This window comes from Xiphias gladius, chromosome 3, assembly GCF_016859285.1.
Source record: "Xiphias gladius isolate SHS-SW01 ecotype Sanya breed wild chromosome 3, ASM1685928v1, whole genome shotgun sequence".
Classification (NCBI taxonomy): domain Eukaryota; kingdom Metazoa; phylum Chordata; class Actinopteri; order Istiophoriformes; family Xiphiidae; genus Xiphias; species Xiphias gladius.
The window spans coordinates 25,387,975-25,412,882 of record NC_053402.1 but is presented as its reverse complement, the minus strand read 5'-3'; the positions used below and the strand labels follow the sequence as shown (position 1 = coordinate 25,412,882).

The window sequence follows — 24,908 nt, the reverse complement described above, 5'->3', positions numbered from 1 at the left end:
TGTTTGTCCATAGTTTCCCCCATGTCCCTCCCTTCCTCACCCACTCAGCAGTCCTCTCCCCCATGACCTTTTTAGCAATCCTAATTTTAAATGGTACACCACTTTGTAGTAGTCTTCTGTCAAAGCTTTAAGCCGGATTTCAGATCATATACCTGTATGTGCAACATCTTAGATGAGTAGTTTAAAATATTTCACTAATTTTAAAGAAAAAGTGGTAACCAATAACTTGAAATTAACTTGGCTAGAACAGTGAAAACAAACTACCATCTTCCGTTACTAATTTCCCTTTTTCTTTCCTTCTGTCCCTCCTCCCACCCCCTTGTTCCTCCCCTCTTGTTTTTCCTTGTTTGTCCCTGCACAGATGTGATCAATGCGGCCGCTCCTACCGCCATGCCAGCTCCCTCCTCAACCACAAGAACACCCACACTGTCGGCATCTACCACTGCGCCGTGTGCCTCAAGACATACTCCAACCTGCTTGCCCTGAAGAACCACCGCCGTATCCACTCTGAGACACGGCGCCACCGTTGCCACGACTGCGGCAAGGCCTTCCGTGTTTCCTCCCAGCTCTACAACCACCGACGAGTCCACCAGAAGCAGCGGGAGCTGACCTGCCGGTCCTGCCAACGAGCCTTTCCTACGCAGGCCAGCTTCAGGCTCCACATGGAGATCACCCACGGCCAGGCACCGCAGCCCCGCCAGCCCAGACCCCAGCAGCCCCGACCAGGGGGCTCCCAGGAGCTGGGCTGGGGGTCAGGCTTGGACCTCACCTTGATGCAAGAGCAAGGACTCGACCCCGGCAGCATGGCCAAAGCCCGCAGCCGTGGGGGCAACAGTGAGGTCATCAAGTCCCACGTCTGCGACCAGTGTGGGCGGTCTTACCGCCACGCCAGCTCCCTGCTCAACCACAAGAACAGCCACAAGACCGGGACCTACTTCTGCAACTCCTGCCAGAAGGAGTTCCCCAACCTGATGTCCCTCAAGAACCACCGGCGGATCCACACCGAGCCCAAACGCTACCAGTGCCCCGACTGCGGCAAGTCCTTCCGTGTCTCCACTCAACTCATCTGCCACCGCCGCATCCACACCAAGGAGAAGCCGTTCTCCTGCCAACAGTGTGACAAGCGCTTCTCGTCCAAGTCCAACCTGAGGCACCACATGAAGGTGCACTGGAGCAGCTCGACGGCGCCTCCTCCCATGGCCATGGGTGCGCCCAACTTCCTGGGTATGCCCGGCGGCCCCTTCATATAAGCTAAGGGATGAGGGAGGGTGGGGTTGGGCAAGACAGGGGGCATGGGGTAGCCAGTCACATGCCAAGGTTTCTGGAGGTGCCAAAACGTAGCTCTTCCTGCTGCTCACCCTCCTCTCCCTCATTTCCCATGTGTGGCTGTAGTGTGTGTGAAGGACAGGGTGTGTAGATTCAGTCCAGGTCCTGCATGACATGAAAATACACCGATAGCAGGAGGGAGAACACAAAATGGACACTGCACTCACACAGAGAGGACTGAAAATGGAGGACGTGCACACACACTCCGTTGCTCACACAGCTCCAACATCTTTTCCTAACCTTTCCCAAGCCGAGGCTTCCCTCACGGACGTTCCCACAAGGCTCCGGCTGTAGAACTGTCCGACTGTCCCACACAGACTGACTGACAGGCAGACGGGCAGGCAGACACGGACTGCACACAGACATGATGTAGTTTTAACAGCTACATGGACTTCACTACACCTGCCTTACTCCCTACTGCATGTTGCCCTGTAAAGCTGAGGTTCTTGAACCTTTCTCGCTCTGGAACATTGGTGAGAAATTGAGTGGCAGGGCCCCACAGCTGCAGAGACTGAGCTGAAACCAGACTGTTTATTATGGACCAGCTCGTAAAGACTGATGAGTCCCGTGGTAGCGACTTTATGACAGACTGCCGTGAGGGTCCGCATGAAGGTGTGAGGAAGTCTGATGCTTGTTTTCAAGTAATGAGCCATCTTGTCCATTTCAATCCCCGGAGCCGATTGGTCCAGTTGTTTTCTGTTTCTGATGATGTTTGTAGGGAGTTTTGTGTCGATGAAATCTTGTCGTGGCCTTTGTCACAATGTTTTTAAACCGTATTCGGACTTAGGTAGTCTAAACAAAGTCCAAACAGTTTTTATTTAAGTGACCAACATGGAGGTGCAGTGGAGGTGCTGGTAAAGACAGAGGGGTTTTGTCTGTTTTTTCTTCTTTGTATCTTAATGGTTTGACAGGTGACAGCAATGACTTGTGGGAGCTTTTACAGCTGAAGACGGGACGCTTTGGTCTCTGAGGGTCTGGTTCAAGCGTGCGCGCGCGCGGCAAGCTTCCTGGTCTCGGAGCTTCCCCGTCAGACCACCTCCCGACGCCTCGTTCTCACATACGGATTCAGCGGTAGCAGCCGTAGCAGGAACCTGCTCGCCCAGCTCGGACTGAGCAGCGGTTTTCAGATACTGTCACCACACTGGCCGACAACAGAGCATCTCATGTCCCGGGCGATGTGTTTTCACGCCTCGCTTTTCTACTTCAAGTCCCAGTGGCTCATAAAAGTTCGGTTAAAGATAAGAGTGAAGCCGTCGACCGTGACCTTCAGCTTTTCGTGTAGTTTGAGCAGAAAATAACCGTGCTTCCGTTTCACAGGAATTAAAACGATGGGTCGTCACCGTCGTGTGTGTGAGAGGACATTCTCATAAAGCTGAAACCTGGGCGCAGGGGAACTTGAGACTTCAGGTTGCGTTTTTTTTTTTTTTTGGTTCTGTTCGCACAGTAAACCGCGTCTCAACCTTGTTTCCTTTTTCAACTCAAACTGGACTGCGTCTGTGCAGACGCCATTTCACTGGTCCATGACCGAGTAGTTGGTTTTTCGGAGCGACGTGGATCGAAAGCTGTGGTCAGACCGGACGCCGGTCTTGATCGATCTCTGTGACGTGCTCGCTCTCTGGCTTTGTGCAGAGTTCGGTCTAATATGGACTTTTACCTTTTGATTTCACACGTGGAAGTTCAGTGTCCAGTAGGCTTGCGCCGACAGATCCAATCGGATCGGCGATCGCCGTCCGTTCTCTCGCTGATGTCGACTAAATGGCAAAATGTAAAGGAACTAGAACATAATCAAATGGGAAGTCTGCCCCTTGCTGTGCATTTACAGGAGATCGTGTCTAACCAGCGCCAGTGACTGAGCTCCACCCGTTTCCCTGCAGATTTACGTCTACAACCCCGGTATTTTCGTCCCGGCGGAATCCGGTCTGACCGCGCCACCTTTCACGTGTGGACAGCTCGTTGGAAGAGAAGGCCACTTCTCTGCCTCGGTTTCACCAGGGAGTCCGAGCCAACGCCGCCGGCTGTCGCTCTGTCAGACGTTCGTTTGAATTCGGACCTCCCCCGCGCGCCGCCGCCGAGTGTCCGATCCCGAGTCCTCTTCCGTTTTTGAGTCCGTGTGTGTGAACGAGCGGTGAATCCGTCTTTGGCGTCACATTTCTAGATCTCCCCTCCAGCCCCGATCTCCGTCTCAAACTTGTTACTGTTACGTCTCTGAACAAGCAGCTGAACGAGGCCGTTGAAAAAAGGAGAGAGAGAGAACGAAACCACGTCGACAACTGAAAACAGGAGGAGAGGAAGGTGTACATTGTTCGGCCTGAGCCGACACGACTCTGTTCTGTTTGATCCTGTATTGTAATCGTACTTCTGACTGTGTTATCTACAGTACCTCTTTTATAAGAAGGAAAAAAGACGACAGATCATTGTAGTAATGCATTTATTTATATTATTATTATGATTATTATTAACACTTGTAATGGACGGCACTAGTCTTTAGGATGTGTGAGTTTAGAGCTTTGTTGATGTAAACACCCACCTGACACCCCCCCCCTCTCTCTACCCACAACCCCCCTGTTCTGTGGAGATGATGGACCCGTTAACGGACACTGGGCTCCACTGAGACTCTACTCTGTTCTAATGTGTGAAGATTTAAGGAACTGGAACTACACGATGGAAAGTGGGGTTTTTTTTGCCTTTTACCAAGTGATGTTGTGACGGTCTTTCTCAGTTGAGCCTTCCCATCATCCCTCTCTTCCATATTTATCTCTTCGCCGAGTTTGACTGAACCCCCCCCCGCCCGCCTTCCTGTCTCACACAAATCAAACTCACATTGAAAAGGGACGACTCGGTGATTCTCCTCTTTGTTTGGAGTGCATTCAGTCCTCATCATTGGAACCTCTTTTATGTTAGACTCTTATGGTAACCTCTTGTATTTATTGGTGTTATTATTTTTTCCCTTTTTATTTAATTGCGTTTTTGACTTTTTGGAAGCCTCTGTGTGCGTGTTAAAAAACACCGTTTGTCAGCGTTGTCAGGAGCACTGGTGCTAGTTTTAAAAAAGAAAAAAGATAAGTCAAAGCCGTGCAGTGACCGTCAAGTGCTGTAGGAGTCCATGTGATCTTGATCTAGAACACAGAAATAATAACTGTACATTCTCTATTTTATTTTTGCATTTTCTTCCTTCACCATGTTTGATTTTTCTTCTTTTTTCTTTCCCCCCTGAGTGGACACTTTCCCGCCTGCATTTCAAGTAGTTTTTAGAGAGAAGAAGAAGAAAAAGATTGGTTTGGAACAACTATAACCCCTTTTTTGTTTTCAGTTCTAACTTTTTGTTTCCATGCATATATATGTAATGCTTACTATACACTTTTATAAACTATGTTTTGATAATTCATTTCTTAACAGAAAAACTTGTCCATATACTATAACCCTTACTGCTGAGTACTGAAAATAAATAGCTGAAAAAAAACCCACGGTGGGGGTCAGTGTTTTCAATCCGTTCTCCTTCAACAGCTTCAGCACATACTCAGATCCATTTCTCAGAGGTCGCTTTATTAGGTACCCCCGTAACCTTTGATGCAGTCCACCTTTAACACGCTTCCGATGTTCAGACCGAGTCAAACTGTCAGAGGCTGGACTTTGTGGTTCAGCCGAGACCATCGGTTCATTAATCGCTTGACAAATTTATTAGCAGCCGTTTTGATCAATAGTTGATAGAAAATGTTAAAAGTCAAGTCATTCTCTGGTTCTAGGTTTTCTAGTGTCTCTGTTTTTATCAGTAACCTGAATCTCTTTGGGGTCCGGTCCGTTGGTCGAGCAAAAGACTTTGGATTTAAGAAATTGTTTTTACTGTTCTCTCGTATTTTACAGACCAAACGATTAGTAAGAATATTCTTCATTGTTATAATCTTTATATATAGAGCACTGTGTTTTAAGACGTTAGTGATTCAGCCGAGCTGGGTTCATCGATTAATCGAGGAAATAATGAAAACAATTTTCTTTATTTTAGTTGCAGCCGTAGTTTTGTGATGCATCGTACTGAGAGCCGTCAGTAATAACAACTCGATTTGTATTGCAGCTTTCTTATCACCTCTAAAAGTACAGAGAGTTTGTATCAGTCGCTCCGGGTTAGAAATCACTTCTCACTGAAGTCAGTTGACGGAAAATTATCGCCATCCATTTTGAGAAGTGATGAATTTTTTGGCACAAAAGTTCACAGATTTTCTGTCGTTTGCTCGACGTGTTTCACTCTTTTCTGACACATTGATTAAAAAAAGTAAAAGATGAATCAGTAATGAAAATAATCGTTAGCTGCAGCCCTGGACTGAGAAACACTCTCGCTGTCCGAAGATTGAAAAATATTTTCCTGTCTCATCGTCAAATTAAAATAAATCAACGCTTTGCTGACAATTTCAACAAAACCCGAGCATTTAAAGTCCAGCCTGAAACAAAACTACCTACAATATATCAGCTGATACCGTTTTATCTAAACGCACAACATGAACAAATGTCTTTCATAAGAATTCTTTATCTTAATCCCAGAAGATTTTACAGTGTAACGTGTTGATATTGGATCACATTAGATTTTACAGGTTCACCTCATGAAGTGACCACTGAGTATGAATCTGACAGTAAACACACGTCAATCCTGTGAAGACTAAAGCCACAAAATATGTTGAGTTGTAGATTTAAGTCCCTGCTCACTGAGTCCAGATGTTGAAGCACAGCTGCAGCTGAGCCACAGGAGGTCACGTGGTAGAAAAACGCACTGATCTGGAATCTGTGAGCTAAACTGAGACCGGATCAATAAACCGTAAGCGGCAACAGACACAGTATCTGTGAGTCCATGGAGGCGATCAGACGTCTGGGTAACGCTTCGTTTTACGGCTCCATAATTTACTAACAACTTCCTGGGACGTTTCCTGGAAATAAATGTTCAATTTGTTGGTAGACTTCCATGAAAGAACGACTGGATTTAAGCCCAAGCGAGAATTTCTCCGTCTTTCATTTATGACTGGAAACTTTATGCTTCACATATGTTGAGTTGTGTTTCTCCCTGTATCTGTCCGGCTGTTCTCTGACCAGAACTCTGGGTCACATTGGAAATTAACAGATTTATTAATTGGAAACGCACCAGTGGGGGAAAAAAAGCACTGTCTCTACTTTCCCTATGATTAGCACCAGTAGTCGTTTCCAGTTAGGTGTCATTTTACGGCATTTTCCAGCTGATTTCCTGGAGACTTTCTTCATAAGTTCCTGGAAATTCTGTGGCGTTTAGCTGTTGATTAATAGGATCCGTCAGAATTTTCTGAAACAAAAAATCTACGACAGAACTCCTAATAGAACCTAACAACTGTAGAGGCCAAAACTTTCTCCATTTCCCTTATAATTAGTACCAAAGTGCAGTGGCCTTTCCTGGAAATATCCTCATAATTTACAGCTAAAAACCGGCTCGTTTTTGGGAACTTCTGATGAAAGTTTCTGGGAAAATATAGGACCTGTGAAATAAAGATTGGGATATTGGGAAATTATTAGAAAACTACAGAGCTGTAAAATGAAGCGTTGCCGACCTCCAGCATAAGGAAAGCAAACAGGAAGCACCTGATCGCAGTTTGGAGCCACGGCAAAGTGTCTGAATACTTCTGTCAATGACAGATCTCAGTTTTTGATTTTTAATAAATTTGCAAAACCTTCTAAAAACACGTTTCCACTTTGTCATTATGGATTGTTGAGTGTAGAGTGAGGTGGGGGGGGGTTCAAATGAAATCTACAACACAATGAAGTGAAGGGGGTCTGACTACTTCCTGAAGCTGCAGTACGTTGACGTTACTGATGGTAGAGCTCGGTCTGGGACCCGGGTCAAGGTGAAGCCTCTATTTGAACCTTCTTGGTCACATGATGAAAGCACATCTGGATTAATCTGCTGTTTTTCTCTGAAGCTCAAATACAGATCTAGACCAGCATCTGGTTTCCAATCATTCCAGAGCTCAGCTGGTCCTGGCATCGATCTTATGATAATCTATAAATTTAGACCTCGGCCCTGCCGCTGTGTCCAAACTCACGGTAACCATGTTTCCATGGTAACAACACTTGCAGACAACGGAAAAGAAGAAAAACACGGTTCCGTTTTTTTTGGAGCTGGACAAGAATTCAGGTCAAATTTCTGACATTACTGACATAAATCTTGACATAAACTAAACTTAGTTTTCAAGAAATGATTTGAATCCTGAAGAATTAACCAGAAGAACAGCTGCGACATCAACGTTTATCCAACCAACTCGGCCCCAGTCCTGGATCTTACATCCATCAAACTCTCCAGGTACCGCGCAGAGTCCGGCAGAGTCCGGCAGGTGGAGGGAAGACACGGTGAGACGACGTTTAGTCTCAAAGAGACGCCGGATTTGATTCAGTCTTGTTTTGACTCTGTGTGAGACACAAGGCCGTAATCTAACAACATCTGCTGCCTCAGGCCAACGGGTCAGTCAGACGGCACAGACGGGTCACTTGCATCCATGGCCTCTAACTTACTATCCACTATGATTGTCCTTCTCCGCGACACCTGCAGGGCTTTGTTAAATGCGATAACATCGAACTTTATTCGTCCTGAAAAAACGACAGCATGGAGTTGATTCAACACGAACCTGCAGCTCCTTCACAGCAAAACTGGAGGGCTTTTACTGTGAAGACGCTGCAGACAGGAAGCAAGGTATGTTCTCTCCCGGGGTCTGCGCTGAGCGCAAACCGTCGAGCGCCCGAGAGCGTCGAACCTCACGAGTTTAAGAAGTTTAAAAACTGCAGGCGCCCTTTAAGAAGACAGATCCCAGCTCTGCTTCTTCCCCTGTGGTTCCACCGGCTGTCCCACCGTCCACTTTATAAGCGTCCTCTCAGAAACCTGCAAGGGACACACAGACACACTCAGCTCTTCCTACACGTCAGTTCTCTGGTTGAGATTCAAACAAACAGGAGGGAATACATAAAGCGTTTGTTGGGGACTATTTTCAGCGGCGGATTAATCCGGATCACCTACGCTGCAGGTAGATTTTCATGTAACCGGAGTGAAACCAGCGTCCGTAGAGAAGGAAAGCGAAAAATGATCAGCAGGGATGTGGTTGATGGGCCAAAACATCGTCATGCTCCTTTAATAACACAATTCTATAAACTAATAATGAACAGGCTGCGTTTCTTCTCCTAAATATTTTCTGTCAACCTGCTGTAATTCATCCAGGAAGTTTGTCGGACAATAATCTGCAAACTGAACCAGGTTTTAGGCTGAAAAGGTTCAAGAGGCTGGTTGAGGATCGTCGTTTTTTAGTTGTTTTGACTCCGGCTGTTCGTGGTGCGAAGGTCTTTCTGGGTATTTTCCAGAAGGACAGAGTCTCTCCGGAGTCTCCGACAGCATCTTTTCCTGAGGTTTAACACCAACGGAGTCATTACAGCAGTAATGACAAAAAGTTAACATTTCACTTTACAAGAAATGTGAACTTTTACTCTTTACTTTGAACCATAATATTTAAAAAAGATCAATGATGATCATTCTGAGTTTGATGTTTTTGATGTTGATGTTCCCAAACTTATTTTCTTTGCGTTTTACACTTGGGTCCCTTTTTAAAATCGAAAATGTTCATTTGAATAAAATCAGCGTATCGTGGTTTTGGGTTTGACAGGAGGTAGACCGCGACAGGTTCAGGATGGTCGCAGCCCAACAGAGTCGCTATGAAAGCATCATTCAGCGTCTTCCCGTCGAATCCTTGGGTTTCCTTGCAGCTCGGTTGCCAGTGTTTTTCCTGGACCTGGTACCGGGCTCTTTTATCAGCTCGTCGGCGAGACGTTGCCCAGTCTCGCGGACTCCTGCGTCTGTGATCTCTGCTGACGCAGTCGTCTTCCTTCCCGTAACTGGACTAAACTAAAAATACATCACTTGACGTGTTGGAAAACAAGGCGGAGCTGTATCATCCAATGGTCCGTTGAGAGTTGGTCTGGATTTGTTGCTGTTGTCCGTGTAATTTGAGTGGAACAACCCTTGACGGTAGACTTCAGACGGTCTGAGGTGGAAGTAAAAGCCCTTCAGTCACGCAGCTTAAATCCAAGCGGCGGACGTCGTCTCAGGAGAACCCAACTGTGTGAAAATAATCTCTTTATTGTGATTGGGTTGTAAAGAGCCACGCTCGTTAATGTTCACCACGGACGAGCTGACTTCTTTGTTTTACTGTGAAAAGAAGCACGAGACCTGTTTCAGGGCTGCGGACGCTCAGACCTCCTGAGACCTTTTATCAGTGTTTGTTTGACGGTTTTTAAAGCGTCCGACGATTTGAGTCACTTTAAGACCCGCTCCTGTAAATCACCGGCTCAATGGCTCCCTAACATTCAGAGAAGTGGACCTGACCTTTCACCTCTCGCTGTTGCCTGTTACCTGTGTTTGTTTGCTCGTCGTGTTTTCGCCCCGTGACAAGTTTCTGGAGTCAGAGAAATGAGCTCCGTGAAGTGAGTTGTTCTGCTGCCACCGTCATGAAAAAGCATCTTGTAGCTTTGACGTCATGACCTTTGTTTCTGCGCCGGACCTGGTGATTTATGGAAGCATGGGCACGGACGTTGTTACTGAGGCCTTCCCTCTTCATCGTGCGACTTGAATCTTGTGATTACAACCTGTTTTCCTGTAGTGACGGACTCTCTCACTGTAACACTCTGTGACGTGGATCTACTAAGTAGGAAATGATGACATAGATGTTTGTAATCACCCAGGTCTTCTTTCACCATCACTTTCCTGTGATTGAGTCATACACGTAAAGTAAACCTACAGATCTTGTAGCTGTGAAATCTTTTCTCGTACCCGTGAGAGATTAATCTCATTATTAGATTATTCGTTATATTTCATCTCCTGGATCTGGTGATAACTTATACGTTGCCCGTCCTCCGTTTAACGAGGTTTCTATTTAATGTGATTATGCAGAAAGGGTCTTGTGATTACCACATGGATGAGGTGAAAATTTTCTTTGTAAATGTATTTTCTTGAATACTCAACATGGATTTGAATGATTATGAGACTGCTTTGTGCCGATTTTGGAGACAGACGTTAAGTTGCAAGGGGAACATGTAATTATAAATTATTGATTCCTTTTCTTGTCATTCTGAGACATGAGGATGCAGATCTTTGTTGTAGCGGTTTGGATTATGAAACACGACTCTCATAATAACTTGGGTGTTTTCATGTAATTACACTTTAGAGATCCAACAATGAGAGTTTTCTTGCAACAATTAGACCCCAATCATGTCATTCTGAGATTCTTTTTTTTTGTGGTTATGAGACAGAGATCTTGTCTTTAGAGATCTTGAGCTGGTTGGGAACTGCTGAGGTCGTGGACCTGTAAAGCCCAGTTAGCCCCTGTCATGTGGGATACTTTTGGCTCAACAAACAAACTGGACTTGATCTGACTTGACCGGACTACGGAGATTTGCAGGTTTCAGGAGGCGCTATGGTTGTAGACACAGCACTTTGAGGCCTCCTCCGGTCTTTGGGGTCCAGAGTTCTTCCCCGTGCTGATTTCTCTGTTAACCACAGTCAGTCCGAACTAAAACTGTCCTGTTTCTCTTTTCTCAGACCTGAGTCCGGTGAGTCCGCCCAGCAGCTCCAGGAGCTTTGTCTGCACTCAGTGTGGGCGGTCTTACCGCCACGCCAGCTCCCTGCTCAACCACAAGAACAGCCACAAGACCGGGACCTACTTCTGCAACTCCTGCCAGAAGGAGTTCCCCAACCTGATGTCCCTCAAGAACCACCGGCGGATCCACACCGAGCCCAAACGCTACCAGTGCCCCGACTGCGGCAAGTCCTTCCGGGTGTCCACGGCGCTCGTCTGCCACCGCCGCATCCACACCAAGGAGAAGCCGTTCTCCTGCCATCAGTGTGACAAGCGCTTCTCGTCCCGGTCCAACCTGAGGCACCACATGAAGGTGCACTGGAGAGGTCCGCCACTGTCCAGAGGGACACCGTCCGCCTTCCTCACCGTCCCCTCCAGGCCTTTCTAGACCTCCCTGTTCTCATGACCTCGTGTTGTCCTGAGACAGTCTGGACCAGCAGGAGGAACGCCAGGACCACAACACCCCGGAACACATCTGCATCAAGGTTCTGCTCTGTGGAAGTTTAGGGTTTGAGACTTATAAGCAGCCGAAGACCTGAAATTGAACCACCGCTGAATGCGTAACGTTGAATTTAAACGCCACCAAATTTATATCATTGAAATATTTGATTCTGAAAAACATCTGAATTTATGTGGTTTGAATTTCAAGTTTTGGAATCTCGAACCTTTAAACTTTTTCCCCCTTCGGGTTCAAGACTTCACTGTGGGGAAATTTGAGTTGGCTCAGAGCTACTGCCACACAGAGGTTCATCACTACATTCAACAAACCAACTTTAAAACAGGCAAATCAGTCCACGATGTCAGGTTAAAAATAAGCTTAATAAGGCAACAATAAAACGGTCAAACTTAAAACCTTCAAAATACCAATTGAAAACCAATAAAAACCTGTGAATCACAATCAGGAAAACTGTGAATGACGGACTTTAGGTTTGAGTCCCGCTCCCTAAAAAACTTGAGGCTAAAGGTGGCTCCTAAACGGGCGAGTCAGACTCACTCGTAGCGTTTTACCTGCAAAAGCAGCTCCTCAGTCTGAGAGGTTAGAGTCAGTCAGCTGCTGCGGCGAGTAGGTCCCAGTATTTCTGCTTTTAAGAGCACATTTAGATGGCGGGTGAGTTCATCAGGATCCAATCAGCTCTCCAACAAATCACAACAATACAATAATACTACTAGATACCACTTCCAACGGAGGCTGTGTGTAGAACAGAACCTAGAATTACACGTCAGAGGACGAAGTCCTGATGAAATATCAACACGCAGATGGTTTTTTGATGCCAGACACGACCTACTGCACAAGTCAATATTGTGTTATTGTTGTGTTATAAGGATATAAAACGTCTAACATATTTCATAATGAAATGAAAGCTCTCTCAGTTATCACCTAATTCTTTATTTTAAATTTCAGTGTCTGTATATAAAGGGGACTTCGAACCACATAAACTTAGATAGATGGTTTGCAACGTCAAATACTGATTTTAGTAGTTGTTCCTTTTTACGATTTAGGTGTTCGGCCTTTCTTTGCCGCCATACTGCTCAAACACGAGGACGTTTCCAAACTTTTTCTCCCCCAAACCACCTGCACCTGGAGACTAAAGCTCTCCCGTCATGGAAAGTTAAACGTCGCCTTTTGTCCCTGACTTCGTGAAGCTCTGAGTTCGCCTGTGTTGAAGGCGAACGGTGCTCGGAGTTTAGCTGACGTCAGGAGTCACAAACTTCTCTTTACTGACGCACGGCAGGTCATTTCCTGTGTCCACTGACAGTGAACGGATCTGTGAGTCGCCCCATGGACGTTTTTTATAAACTGCCCCAAATGGACCTCCTTGTGTTTCCATTGACAGTAAATGGGTGACAGTGCGACTCCAGTGTGACTCTGAGTTGCGTTTGGAGGCTTCAGGGTCTGTTTCCATTGACGTTCATGGGTCCAGTGGATGGTGACGCTGTGTTTGTTGGGAGGTGTTTTAGCTTCACAGACTTCTGGCTCCTCTGCGACTCAAACACAGCAAGTACAGGTGGATTATGGGTCTTGTATTCTTTCCATGGACGGAAATTTGTGCGTCACTCGTCAGACCTTCTGCCTCCGCGTCGTCTCGTGTAATTACAGATTTTACATGTGAGACTTTTGTGTTGTGAGATTTTGTGTTTTTTATACTGCGGAGGATAAAAACTGGCTCCCTCCTCTCTTTGACTTTCAACACTGAGCACGTAAAGATGTAAATCAGACAGTAAAGTGAGGAAATTGTCTTCTCCTGGGAGAATGTATGTCCACGGCTCAGCATGAGTTGCACCAGTGCAAGTCAACGTCCTCTCCAGCGTTGAGGCCAAACCATGACCCGTGGAGGTGGGGTTAAAACCTTGAAAGTATTCCCACCGTTTCCTTCAAAGACATGAAGGTGGCTCGATACCACGTGGGACATTTTATGGACGATAAGCGTCGCAGAATGTCCGTTTCTTTGCGGAGAGCTTTAGCGTCACAGGGTTTAAAACCCAGACAAACGTAGCTTCACTTCACCGGTGTCGTCACCGGGTTGGAGCGAATCAACTCAGCACCAACCTCAAACATCAACTGTAGAAGCTCATTTCTGCCACCTGAAAAAAAAAAAAAAAAGTTCCTTATAAAGTGTTTTGGTGTAATTATAATACATTTTCTCATCATTTCTTTTTCATAATTATAATTTAGTATCTAGCAAATAATTCTTTTAAATTTCTTTTACAAAGTTTAAATGTTTGTAGAGCGCTTAGAATCTGTCTTGTATATAAATTGCGCTTTAGAAATAAATTTGCCTTGCATACTAACTTTATCATTTGATACTCTCTCATAAATCATAATTATGAGTGTAATAATCATAAGAAGCCTTTATTTATGATTTCATAATCTCAGAATAATGACCTAAAGTCTCATTACTATGAGATTATATCTGATGATTATGAGAAACTTTCTCATAATTATGATTTAGTTTTCGCCATTATATTATTTCAAAATTCTGAGAAACTTTTACATAATTATGCGAAACTAAATGATAATTCGTTTCTCATAATTATGAGATATTATCTATTGATTATGACACTTTTTCTCCTATGAGAAATTAGTATTTATAATTTATCAGTTTCTCAATCATGAGATAGAATCTAATAATAATGAGAAACTAAATCATAATTGTGACAAACATTTTCCATTGAGAAGCTTATGAGATATGAGATAGTATCATATAGTTATGACTACGTGTCTAGTGATTATGAGAATCTAAATCATAATTATAACATAATTCATAGTATTTGGAGAAACTTTCTTATAGTTAAAAGATAGTATCTGATAATTATTAAGTGTTTTATATAATTATCAGATACTATCTCATAATTCATCAAGATTTTGAGAGTTTATCTTAATTATGAGAAGGTTTCTCCTACTTATTAGGTGCAACGTCATAATCATGAGGAACAAATGCTGAGTCATGCTAAATAGCAGTTTGGAGAAACTTCCTATTATTTATGAGATAGCAAAAATTAAATCGTGAGAATTTCCTATTTAAGTGTTAATGTACATCTCATGACTATGAGAATCCTTCTCATGCAGAAAGACAGCATCTCTTAATTATGTATAACTGAATGTTTTTCATAATGCCTAGGTACTATTGTGTGCAACAATTATGAGATTGTATTTCATAATTACATCATAGTTTTGAGAGTTTTTCTTACTCATGAGAAAGTTTCCCCCAGTGAGAAAGAAAAACCCTTGTAATTACGATTTAGTTTCTCAGCGATGAGAATCATGAAAGACTTCTCTCATAATGAGAAAGAGTCAAGATTAGGATTTAGTTACTCAGAATTATTAGATACTATCCTATAATTATGAGAAACTAAGTCACAATCTTTTCTTATCACGAGAGTTTGTCTGAATTATCAGAGATATTCTCATACTTACAAGAAACTAATTATCAGTTTCTCATAATTATAGGATACAATAGCAAACAATAATTATTAGAAACTCTATCACAATGAGAAACACTCAGAAATAACAATTAAATAAACATGTAAAGCACAGATGAAATTAATAGAATTTCTATTAATTGAGAAAGTTATTCATAGGTACAAGATACCGAGGGAGAGAGTGTCTGGTAAATATGACTCTGTATTATCAGTATATTCTAGCTGGTGATTTACTTTCGTCACTTGTTAAAGACTGTCTTAGTTATGAGAAACTAAGTTAAGTTCTCTTAATTATGAGAATGCTCCTCATAGTTATTAGACACTTCCTCATAATTATGAGAAACTAAATCTTAATTATCAGACGCTAAGTCATACTATCTAGTAACTATGAGAAAGTTTCTTTACTTTTTCATAATTATGGCATTTGGAATCTTAATTATGAGATAGTAAATCCTAAAACTACGCCATGAGCGGAAAGAACTAACCCAACCCCCCAAGATTTAAAGAGAAGAAAAAAACTCAAAGTGGCAGGAACGGGCTTCCGTACGCACCTGCCCCTCCAGAGCCAATGACGTGATACTTTGCTGAATTTATGTTTGATTCGTCGTGGATTTCTGTCACGGACAAAGCTGATGATCGGGAGCCATGTAGTTTTGTCTCTGAAGAAACTCATACAAACAGACTTCAGGTTCATTAAACAGCAGCCTGAAGACCAGCAACGTCCTCCCCAGACGAGTTTGTGACGTCAGCAACTTGGCCCTCGTCTGTCTTCTTCATCACTTTATATCCGAGTGATCATTTTGTTTTTTCTGACTCTGTGCCTGATGGCTCACATATATAGGTAGTTAAAAGGATCGTGGCACAATCTAACGAGAAGTAGATTTTTAAGAAGTAACGATGTGATGATTGTGTGTCCTCTGCTTTCACTTGGTCACAGTCTGCAGCTGTTTCCACGTCTTGGAAGAGCCACGTTTTCTTTGGTAAACGTTTTCAAGCGTAGTTATATGATTGGTGACTTTGGGGGGTTCCAGTTGAGACTGGTTTGTCCACTTTAAACAATGGTGGATCGACCAAAAAGAGACAGACTGCAGTCACTGTGAGGGCCATTTTGTGTCCCTTCCCCAAACCTTGATCTCTACAGCTCAGCGCGTTCAAAGAAAGAAGGAAGGAAGTTAGACGTTTTCTCATACTTATGACTTAGTTTCTCATAGCTATGAGATCCAGAGCCATAAATTCGAGAGACTAAAGATCTCATAATTACGAGAAATTGTTCTCATATTAATGAGAAAAACTGTCTCATAATTACTAGACACAGGTCTTCTCATTTTATACACATCTTTTTTTATGAGAAATTAAGTTGCGAACATTTGTGATCGTGGATGTTTGCTCGAGACTAGGAGAACCTTTTCTCGTAGCTATCTTCTTTTCTTTGACTTGTGAGGTCTATATCTCATAATTACGAGAAATTAAAGATCTGAAAAACTATGTAATACAACATAGATGTCTTGTAATTAGGGCGTCTTTAGTTTTTCTTGTAATTGTAGGATCCTTTGTATGAGATTTAGATCTCACAAGTAGGACAAACTACATATTTTATAATTATAAAAAACTGTCATTATTAAAAAATTCTGTATTTAGTAATCATGACATTATTTTCTCATAATGTTCATAACTATGAGAATGAGAATACGTAGAATCCTAATTGAGAAAAAACAAAACTATCTTACAAAAAATTCATGTCTCATAATTATGAGTCTGTTTTCTCATAAGTGTGAGAGGTTTTCTTTAATTAGAAAATCTGAATTATTAGTTTGAGAATCATCACAGTCATAATTCTTGTGATTCTCATAATTATGAGAACGAGAAAACTTGATCATATTTATCAACAAAGCCATCTCGTGTGAGATCCTTGTGTTGAAATTCCGAGATTTTTTCAAAAGTGTACGTTTCCGATTGAGTAATTATGACCCGCAGAGTCACAGTTAAGAGCAAACGTCACTCATTATTTTTGGTGAATTCATCGCACCGGCGCGCATCCCTGACACCCTGGACTTTGGGATTTCCTGTCGCATAATAAAGTGAACGGTTGTTTCGCCTTCGTGTCGTTAGAGCTGTGACACAAAACTTACATGTGAATTCAAAGCTCATTGTCCTTCTGGACATAAAACGTCAAATTTGTTCAGATTTATCTGCATTAGGTTGCAGATGGTCAGAATAATCCAGTTTTTTTCATTTGGGGATGCAAAATGGTTGAGTAGAAAGCAACTAGTAGAAACCTAGCAGTAGACTCTTGGTGCTGTTTGGTTAGATGCTGTATTGTCATTGTACCTCTGTATCATAACCTCTGTATAACCTTTTGTATACGAACAGATACCTGTAGGATGTCTCTTTGTTTCTATCCAAATGGACCGACGTTAGTCAGATGTGAGATTTTCCAGGTTTGATGAAGCAGCTGTTGCAGAAAAGGTTGAAAATGTCACTGAAAGGCAGTAAATTTGAATCGTCAGGCTCCACCATCGTAGAATCACTTCCATAAAAAAAGTACCAGCATTTAACATTTGCCTTTCTTTCCTTCTCGGTGGTATTTATGTCTTTGTGTTGGAGTATTTAATACAGCTGAACATTCCTAAAAACGACAAGGATGGATACTGTAGTTTTATTTTGGCTCAGTCCCACACACACTGTCCTGCAGCTCCACGTATTCAGTGGAGCGCCAAAACGTGGATTAATCCGCCGCTGAAAATAGTCCCCAACAAATACTTTATATGTTTCCTCCCAATTGTTCGATGAGAAACAATCAGGAGGAAGCAGCTGTTTGAGGAAAACTACTGAGACTTTTTAAAAGAGACGAAACTACAGATCTGTGAGGAGTTTTTAGAGATTTACGGAGCTGAGAGCCACAGACGGAGGAGGGACGGTGTTGAGGGACGGACCCACTGCTGGTTTGAGTCTCAACGTGGGTTTTGATGACAATGAGAAAAAACCAGCAGACTGATCGTTTAACGGCGCGACGACAACGACACAGTGTTCTCATACAAACCAAAAGAGAGAGTAAAGGCTGCTGTTTGTCCAGGATCCCAACAGTCCACACCCGAGTTCACTCACCTCCTCATCCAGGTGAAGGTGTTCAATCAAGACAAGGCCCCGCAGGGTCCTAGAGCCCTCCCCCTCCGGCATCAACGGCACATTGTGACTGAACCTAAATGAAGTTCACACAGATAATACAGACAGATGTCAGGACTGTTCAGGGCAGCGAGTTTCCGGTTTTGGTTTTTGGGAAAACAGAAACTTTTCACCACCTTAATTTCTACTTCTACGCCGTTAATTCAGATGAAATACAACAACTCGATTTACTGCATGAATGGATGAATCTGATCAGATACACGACCCATAACCTGGAAACCATAAATGTTCAAAAATCAAATAAATAAATAACAAACCATTAAATAAAAACAGAGAAAGCCTACGTTTAGTATCCAGTTTATTAGGAACGCCAGCTAGACCTGATCCAGTCTAGTCCAGCAGTCCAGTAGTAAATCCTCCATGGTGAAGCTTCTGACGCTCAGGAGCTGATCAGTTTGCTGCTTTATACGGGGGAGTTTCTGTTATTTGGCCTCGTCGCATTGACAGGACAGGGGTGGACAAAATAGCAGAAACAATCATCTGAACGATGTGTTGCTTGTATATTCAGTACTCGCCATCCGCAATGGGATCTTCAGACACACTAGAGACTCCAAACGTATACACACCGACATAATTCACATATCAGCTATTTTTTTTATGATATTTTGTATTAAAAAAATTGATTATCTAAAATAAACAGGTTTTTAGTTAACTTAAAAAAAAAGAACAACCTTCACACTAATTCATTCCCCGTCTCCCGTCTTCGCTAGTGACATGAACGTGGGGAAACCTGCACTGAGGTTAATACCACCGAGAACAGAAATACTGTTATCTGTTCCGGGTTGAACAGAGTTGGACTTTCTTCAGTTTGTACTGACGATCATATGGTCACTGTTTGACCGAGCAAAGAGGAAAAGCCTGTGACATCCAGCTGCTCTGTGAAGGTCTGTGAAATGCTGCTGGGAGCGTTTCTGTCCGTCTCTGCTTTTTGTGCTTCTCTCACTTTGTTCTGCATCTGCGTTTCTATAAATAAATCCAGTTTCTACACCGACTTAATGGAGTCAGCTCACGTGGAAATGAGTCCTTTTCTGAGTTGTCGGTCGAGGGGTTAAAGGGTGAATCCACTGACTGGGGCAGGAACAAGAGCATCCTCCCCATTGGACCACAGCGTTGGACCGGTGCTTTGTTCGGCATTTCTATCAGTCATAACAACATCTGAGGTTTGGGAACATAGCGGCTAGAGAGAGGTCTGAAGGGTCAAGAGAGTCCGACGATCGGTGAAGCTCAGCCGCTACGTCCCGGTTCTGTGCTACTCACTAACCACATACGGTATCTGCTATATACTCATCTTTACAGGATACGGTGTTTGACGTAAGGATTCAGGAAGCAACCGGACTTGATTGTTTGATACCCACGGGAAATGAGCCAACAGGTGAACCACCGCGGCTGTGGGATGCCGATCGAACTTCACAAAGGGAAAGACAAATGCTTTCCCACAACGTCAGACGGACGTATCGGCTCTGTAAATTGAGAAAAAAATCAGAAACCAAAAGGGAAAAAATGAATATTTTGGCAACACTTGAGCGTTCAGGATCTGCATAAAAACGTGATGGATTTAGTTCCAATAAATGTAGTTGCAAATAGATATAAGCGTTTATTTACGGAGGCCGAGAACAGCCGCACCTGCAATGATTTTTTCAATGTTGTTATCTCGAGATGACAAGTTATTATTTCATTTCCCATCTGGACATAACAGAGCTCGTTTTCTGGTGATGATGGGTTATTGCATTCACAATAATCACTCACAATCAGCAGGGGGAGGTGTGTAGAAACAGCTGCATCTCTCTCCCTCTGTCCCCTCGCGTCCCTGTCCTTTCCCTTCTGTCTGTGGGCTGATTGATTGCCGCTGTGGGGGGAAATGGAATTAGGGCCGAAAGTTCTACTTACAACCGGGAAAAGCGGCAGGTTAAGAAACCGAGCTAAGTGGCGTCTGGTGTGTCTGTCAATCGATCCCCTGAGTGCTTGACGTCGCTCTCTCTTTTCGTCATTAAAATCAGAGCGATTTACGAGCAACTTCCATGAGAAATAAAAGAATGGCAGCACAGATAACATTAAATATTAAACAAAAATTTACTTACAGATTGTGATAGTGACAAAGGAGGTGCTGGATCCAATCAAATAGGTGCTGGTCCCAGTCTGGCAGGATCCGGCTCAAATTACGACCTGGGTTCATCATTTCGTTATCTTAAGATAACGAGATAAAATAAACCGTTGTAACGAGAGAACGAGCTTGGTTATCTTGAGATAACAAAATAATTCACTCGTGATTTTGAGATAACGACACTGAAAAACGAAAAGGACAATATAGCAAAACTCAGCTGTAATAGCATAAAATATGTCTTCATAGGAGAAGTTAGAAGAGATACTTAACATTAATAAACACTTGGTAGCTGTGTACGACCACACTGTTGTCCGTTATAAACCATTTATCATATGTTTATATCCCGCTTATAAATGATTAAATGGTGGGGACCTTACCGTCGCTTTTTGCTCCTTATCTTTGCATTGATTCATCAGAATACCTCTCAGTTTACCGTGAACGTAGCTACGGCCAATCAAATGTAAAACCATAATTTCATAGAGCAGTAACGTCAGTGCCGCATCAGAGTCCCGTAGTCGCAACGAAAAACTGACAAACGTAAACGCGCGTTGGGCTACGCGCCGCATTGTGAAAGACTAGTGTTCATCAATAGCAAACGCAGGAATCAATATAAATCTATATATCTCTTCACTCGCATCAGGACCGTGACATCGGCCCCTTTTTTGGGGCAATTTTGTTGAATAGAAATGCAATGTGACCACACCTTTACAGCCCTTTTCCGAACGGCAATGTTGACTTTCATTGATTATAGCTGTACGGCGATCGATAAAACGGCAAAGCAGAAGTGACTGGAAGCCAATGACGAATAAAAGCAGCCTTACCGTGAACCGGAGAAAGTGTTTTAAGCAGAGTGATGAGTATGACCCCACCGTGCTGTTGTACTGACAGAAGTAATGGTGCGAAGAGGAACATCGTACTGCATTTTATCACGTGAGACTCTGTGGTGCAGGTGACTAGACCCTCTTTATTAGGGACAACAGAGAAACTGGGGTTTGATAGGAGAATGTGAGAGTGATTGAAAGACACAAAAGCAATAAAGATCCCATCAGGCGGCAAGAGTACACTGAACAATCCTTTTCTTTATTCATTTTTTGTTATCATTTCAATATGTCTGTCAGGGTTTGTTTTTTTTTAAGTTTTTATTTTAAATTAAAATTTTGACACACTTATAAAAGACAGCATCTGCATAGAGTTGTCATCTTAAAGATCCATGAAGAGAGAGAGAGAGAGGGGGGAGGAGGAGAGAGAGAGCAAGAGAGAGGGCGGGGGGCGGGGTGGAGTAGGGAGAGGGGGGAGGCAAAGAAGGGGGGAGGGGGAATACTGGCACGTCACATGAACTAAACAGAACAGCCAACAGCAGTACGAGAGAGGGGGGAGGAGGGGGAAACAGGGCTGGGGGGGGCTGGGGGGGGGACAGATCGCTTTTACATTACGTTACGCACACATACACACACACAAAAAAAACGGGACACAAGTTGCATTTCCGGTCAAAGTTGCGTCTAAATAGCGATGGCCCTATCCTCTTTTTGTTTCCTTGTTTTTTCAATTCTGGAAATGTTTTTTCTGGCCTCACATCTCCGTCTCTCGCCTGCCATTTTCCCCGAAGCGAGTCCGATCGTTACTCGTCCGTCTTCCCTAAAACGCCGCAGAGGGGCTCCTGTTTATTTGGTCCACAACGTGTGATTTTGTCAGTGGAGTTCCTGCAGGAGGTCGGAGGTCGTCGGCCGGGCCCGAATGCCTCTGCATGATAAAGAAAGCCCTTGTTTCTCTGTATATTGCACGCTTTGTTACGGTAGGCCTGTGTGAGGCTAGAGACCGGGCCCAAAATTAGGTGGCGACTCTGGGAGGACCGCGTCCCTCAAACCCATCGGAGCTGCATATTATTGAATATCCTTGCCGCAAACCTCAGCTACTTCTGGCAGTCTGACCAGGTAAGAACCGTGAGATTGTTTCCTTTTCAGAGCCACGAGTAACCTTAAATCGGTTTGTAGGAAAGACTTCGAGATCCAGTCTTCTGTTTGACCTTCGAGTGATCTCTTGTGCTTCGATGCTTTTGAGAGACTGAAACCAAGACCTCCTCCAGGAACTCGGCAAGGACTCGACAATGGAAACAGCCACGTAGAAGGAAGACTGTGGTGGCATTTTGAGGTACGTCAGGAGGACCGAGCGGATGCAAAAACCCAGCGTGTGATTTTAAAACTGGTCTGTGCCCCTGTTTTCCAAAAGGCTGATGATCGTAGCCCATAGAAATACACCGGGACTGAGATCACGTAGCCTTAAGACGCTTCGGGAAACAGGACTCAGATTGTTCCAGCCGTTAACATGACGACCAAGGACAATATTAGTCGGAAATCAGATCTTGTGGTTTTACAGACGAAGATAAAGGCTTTGTACTCATTGATGGGTGTGTTGTTGTTTTTTATTAAAAAGCCTTTAGCTTCGAAAACAAACTTATAACAAAAGTAGATTAATCTCGACGTTGGGACCATGCGGTTTCAGGGAATCTGACAGACTTTGGATGGGTATAAGCAGGATGGCCCTGTGACGCTTCTCTGTCACGATGCTGAAATTTGCCGCCATGCGAAAGCCGCTTGTGCCAGTCATACTGTTAGCAGTCTAGCTTGGTGATGTCAGCACAGGCTGTTTGGGCACTTCTCATGATCTGGCCACTAACTGGCAGGACAAGTCGTTATTTTAGGACTGGGCGCAGGCTAAACTCTGGGTAAAACGGGCAGGTAACGAGGCTGAGTTTTAGGCGTGTAGTTAGGCTAGCTAGCCGTGGTCGAGAGACACAGAGTCAAACAGAGAGAGCGAGAGCGAGAGTTCAGAAACCGCTAACAGGGCTTTTGAAGTGATCGGGGGGTGTGGCCCGGACAGCCCTGGAGGCGGGGTTAATTTTCCTAATATGGAGGGAAGCACTTTCATCAGAGGAGCCCGTGGGTGGAGCCTCTGGAACTGGGGTGATGGTCGCGGCTGTGTTTACACCACACAGGCAAAGAATGTCGTCGAAAACCCGCCGAAAGACGAGACCTTTTCATTTCCGTCTCAACAAAACGGATGCGTCTTTGAGACAGAGAGGAAGAGACCCGAGCGACAGACGAAAGGTGAAACATGGCATCTCAGTGGGTGCACTACTACTAAAAACACTGACACGCCTTTTCTTTCCACGCGGGGGGAAACAAGATTTCGGCAGGCTGGTGTAAGCACGGCGTCTGAACTGAGCACGGCGGACGAGGGCGCTGGAAGCTTTATCTCTCTTTCTCTCCGTCGTCTCTCGGCCCGAGCAGAAAGAACGAAAGGACTGCGGTCACGGGAGGGTTGCAGGTGAGGACGGGCGATGTTCGAAAGTGGCAAAAAAGGACAGAGATCGAACTACTTGTCAACTTTGACGGGAATAGATATCTCAGTAGATTTATACATAGACATGCAAGTCATTTTTTCTCTCTTTGAAGTTATTTACAATAATTACATAACACAAAGAATCCAGTTTCAGTTTGACAAAATTGCGAGCATTCAATATTCAATATTACTACTATTATTTATGATAACATAACTCCTTTTGTACTTCTTTAAATCATTGCTATTATAGAATCGTCACAACCTCCCTTTTTTAAAGTTCTTATGTTTGTTTGATCACTTTGTGTGAAGTCGTTCGTTCTCCCTCTGGGTTTTTGCAAATGTTTTACTGCATTTTTATTCGTCATTTATGGTAATAATAATAATAATAATAATAATAATGATAATAACAATGTTATTTAAGTGTCTTTCCTACTTGCTATGGCAGAGACCGTGTGGGTCTGGTCTATCTTCATGGCCCCCTCCCCTGACCCCTCCCACCCCTCCCACTAGGGAAAAAAACACTGATACAAACCAAATACTGTCTCATACGATGAGAGAGCAGAAAAAACATATGGGTGGAGCGTCAAATAAATCATCAGAAAATGAAGATCGAGCTGCAGCTGCTACTGCTGACAAGAGCAGTCGAAGCCACAACAAACAAAGGTTTTCATTTTATCATCATCCAGAGCAGGGCACCGAGCAGGTTTTGGTTTTTGTAAATTGCTTCAGGAAGACAAAAATCATCGCAGAGAAGAGTTTAATCGTCCGACAGCGGAGGAACAAAAAAGCACGATTAACTGAAATCCTCACAGTCTTTGAACTCGGTGTCTGTTGAGTACAAACTTGGAAGACAGACACCTGTCTGCAGACGTTGTGCTGCTGGTTCACACTGAAAAATTAATTTGCAGGAATAACTGCAGAGTGTGTTGTGTCCACACATGGTTAATGTGTTAAAAATGACCCAAAAAACTACAGGAACAACGAGTCAACTTTCAATACGTGTGTGAAACAACACACCGAGTTACTTCAACACACGGGCTATTGGCTAACGGCTAACGGCTAACGGTAAGTCAATCTTTGGAGTCTTAGTGCCGCACCCAAACTCTCTCCAGATGATTTTTTCCTGCTTTCCATACCCCGCTCCGACAAAAACTGTACACAGCCAATAGAAGCAGTAATGGCTACGGAGCCGCATACAGTTAGAGAAATGCAGTATGTTGGTGTAAGATTTATATTTATATATATATATATATATATATATATATATATATATATATAAATATCGTTGCCTATATATGTGACTTCAGTTGACAAGGCTGCAGTCCTTTCTCACACACAGGAAAATGCTCGCTGCAGGTTTTTCAGAGCTAGCTAGCTAACTAGCAAGCACTGGACTCTAGGTCATGATGGTTCCT

The 24,908-nt window shown here is 43.7% G+C and overlaps 1 protein-coding gene across 1 annotated transcript in view; it reads left to right on the top strand.

Annotated features, from left to right (window-relative positions):
* The window catches only part of si:dkey-89b17.4 (zinc finger protein 850), a 30,179-nt gene extending 18,775 nt beyond the window's left edge, over nt 1–11,404 (top strand). Inside the window, exons 4-5 of the mRNA XM_040124003.1 lie at nt 362–1,224; nt 10,913–11,404. Coding sequence (XP_039979937.1) covers nt 362–1,224; nt 10,913–11,337 — 1,288 coding nt within the window. The 3' untranslated portion in view covers nt 11,338–11,404. The remainder of the gene's footprint in view (nt 1–361; nt 1,225–10,912) is intronic.
* The last annotated feature ends 13,504 nt before the right edge of the window (nt 11,405–24,908 follow it).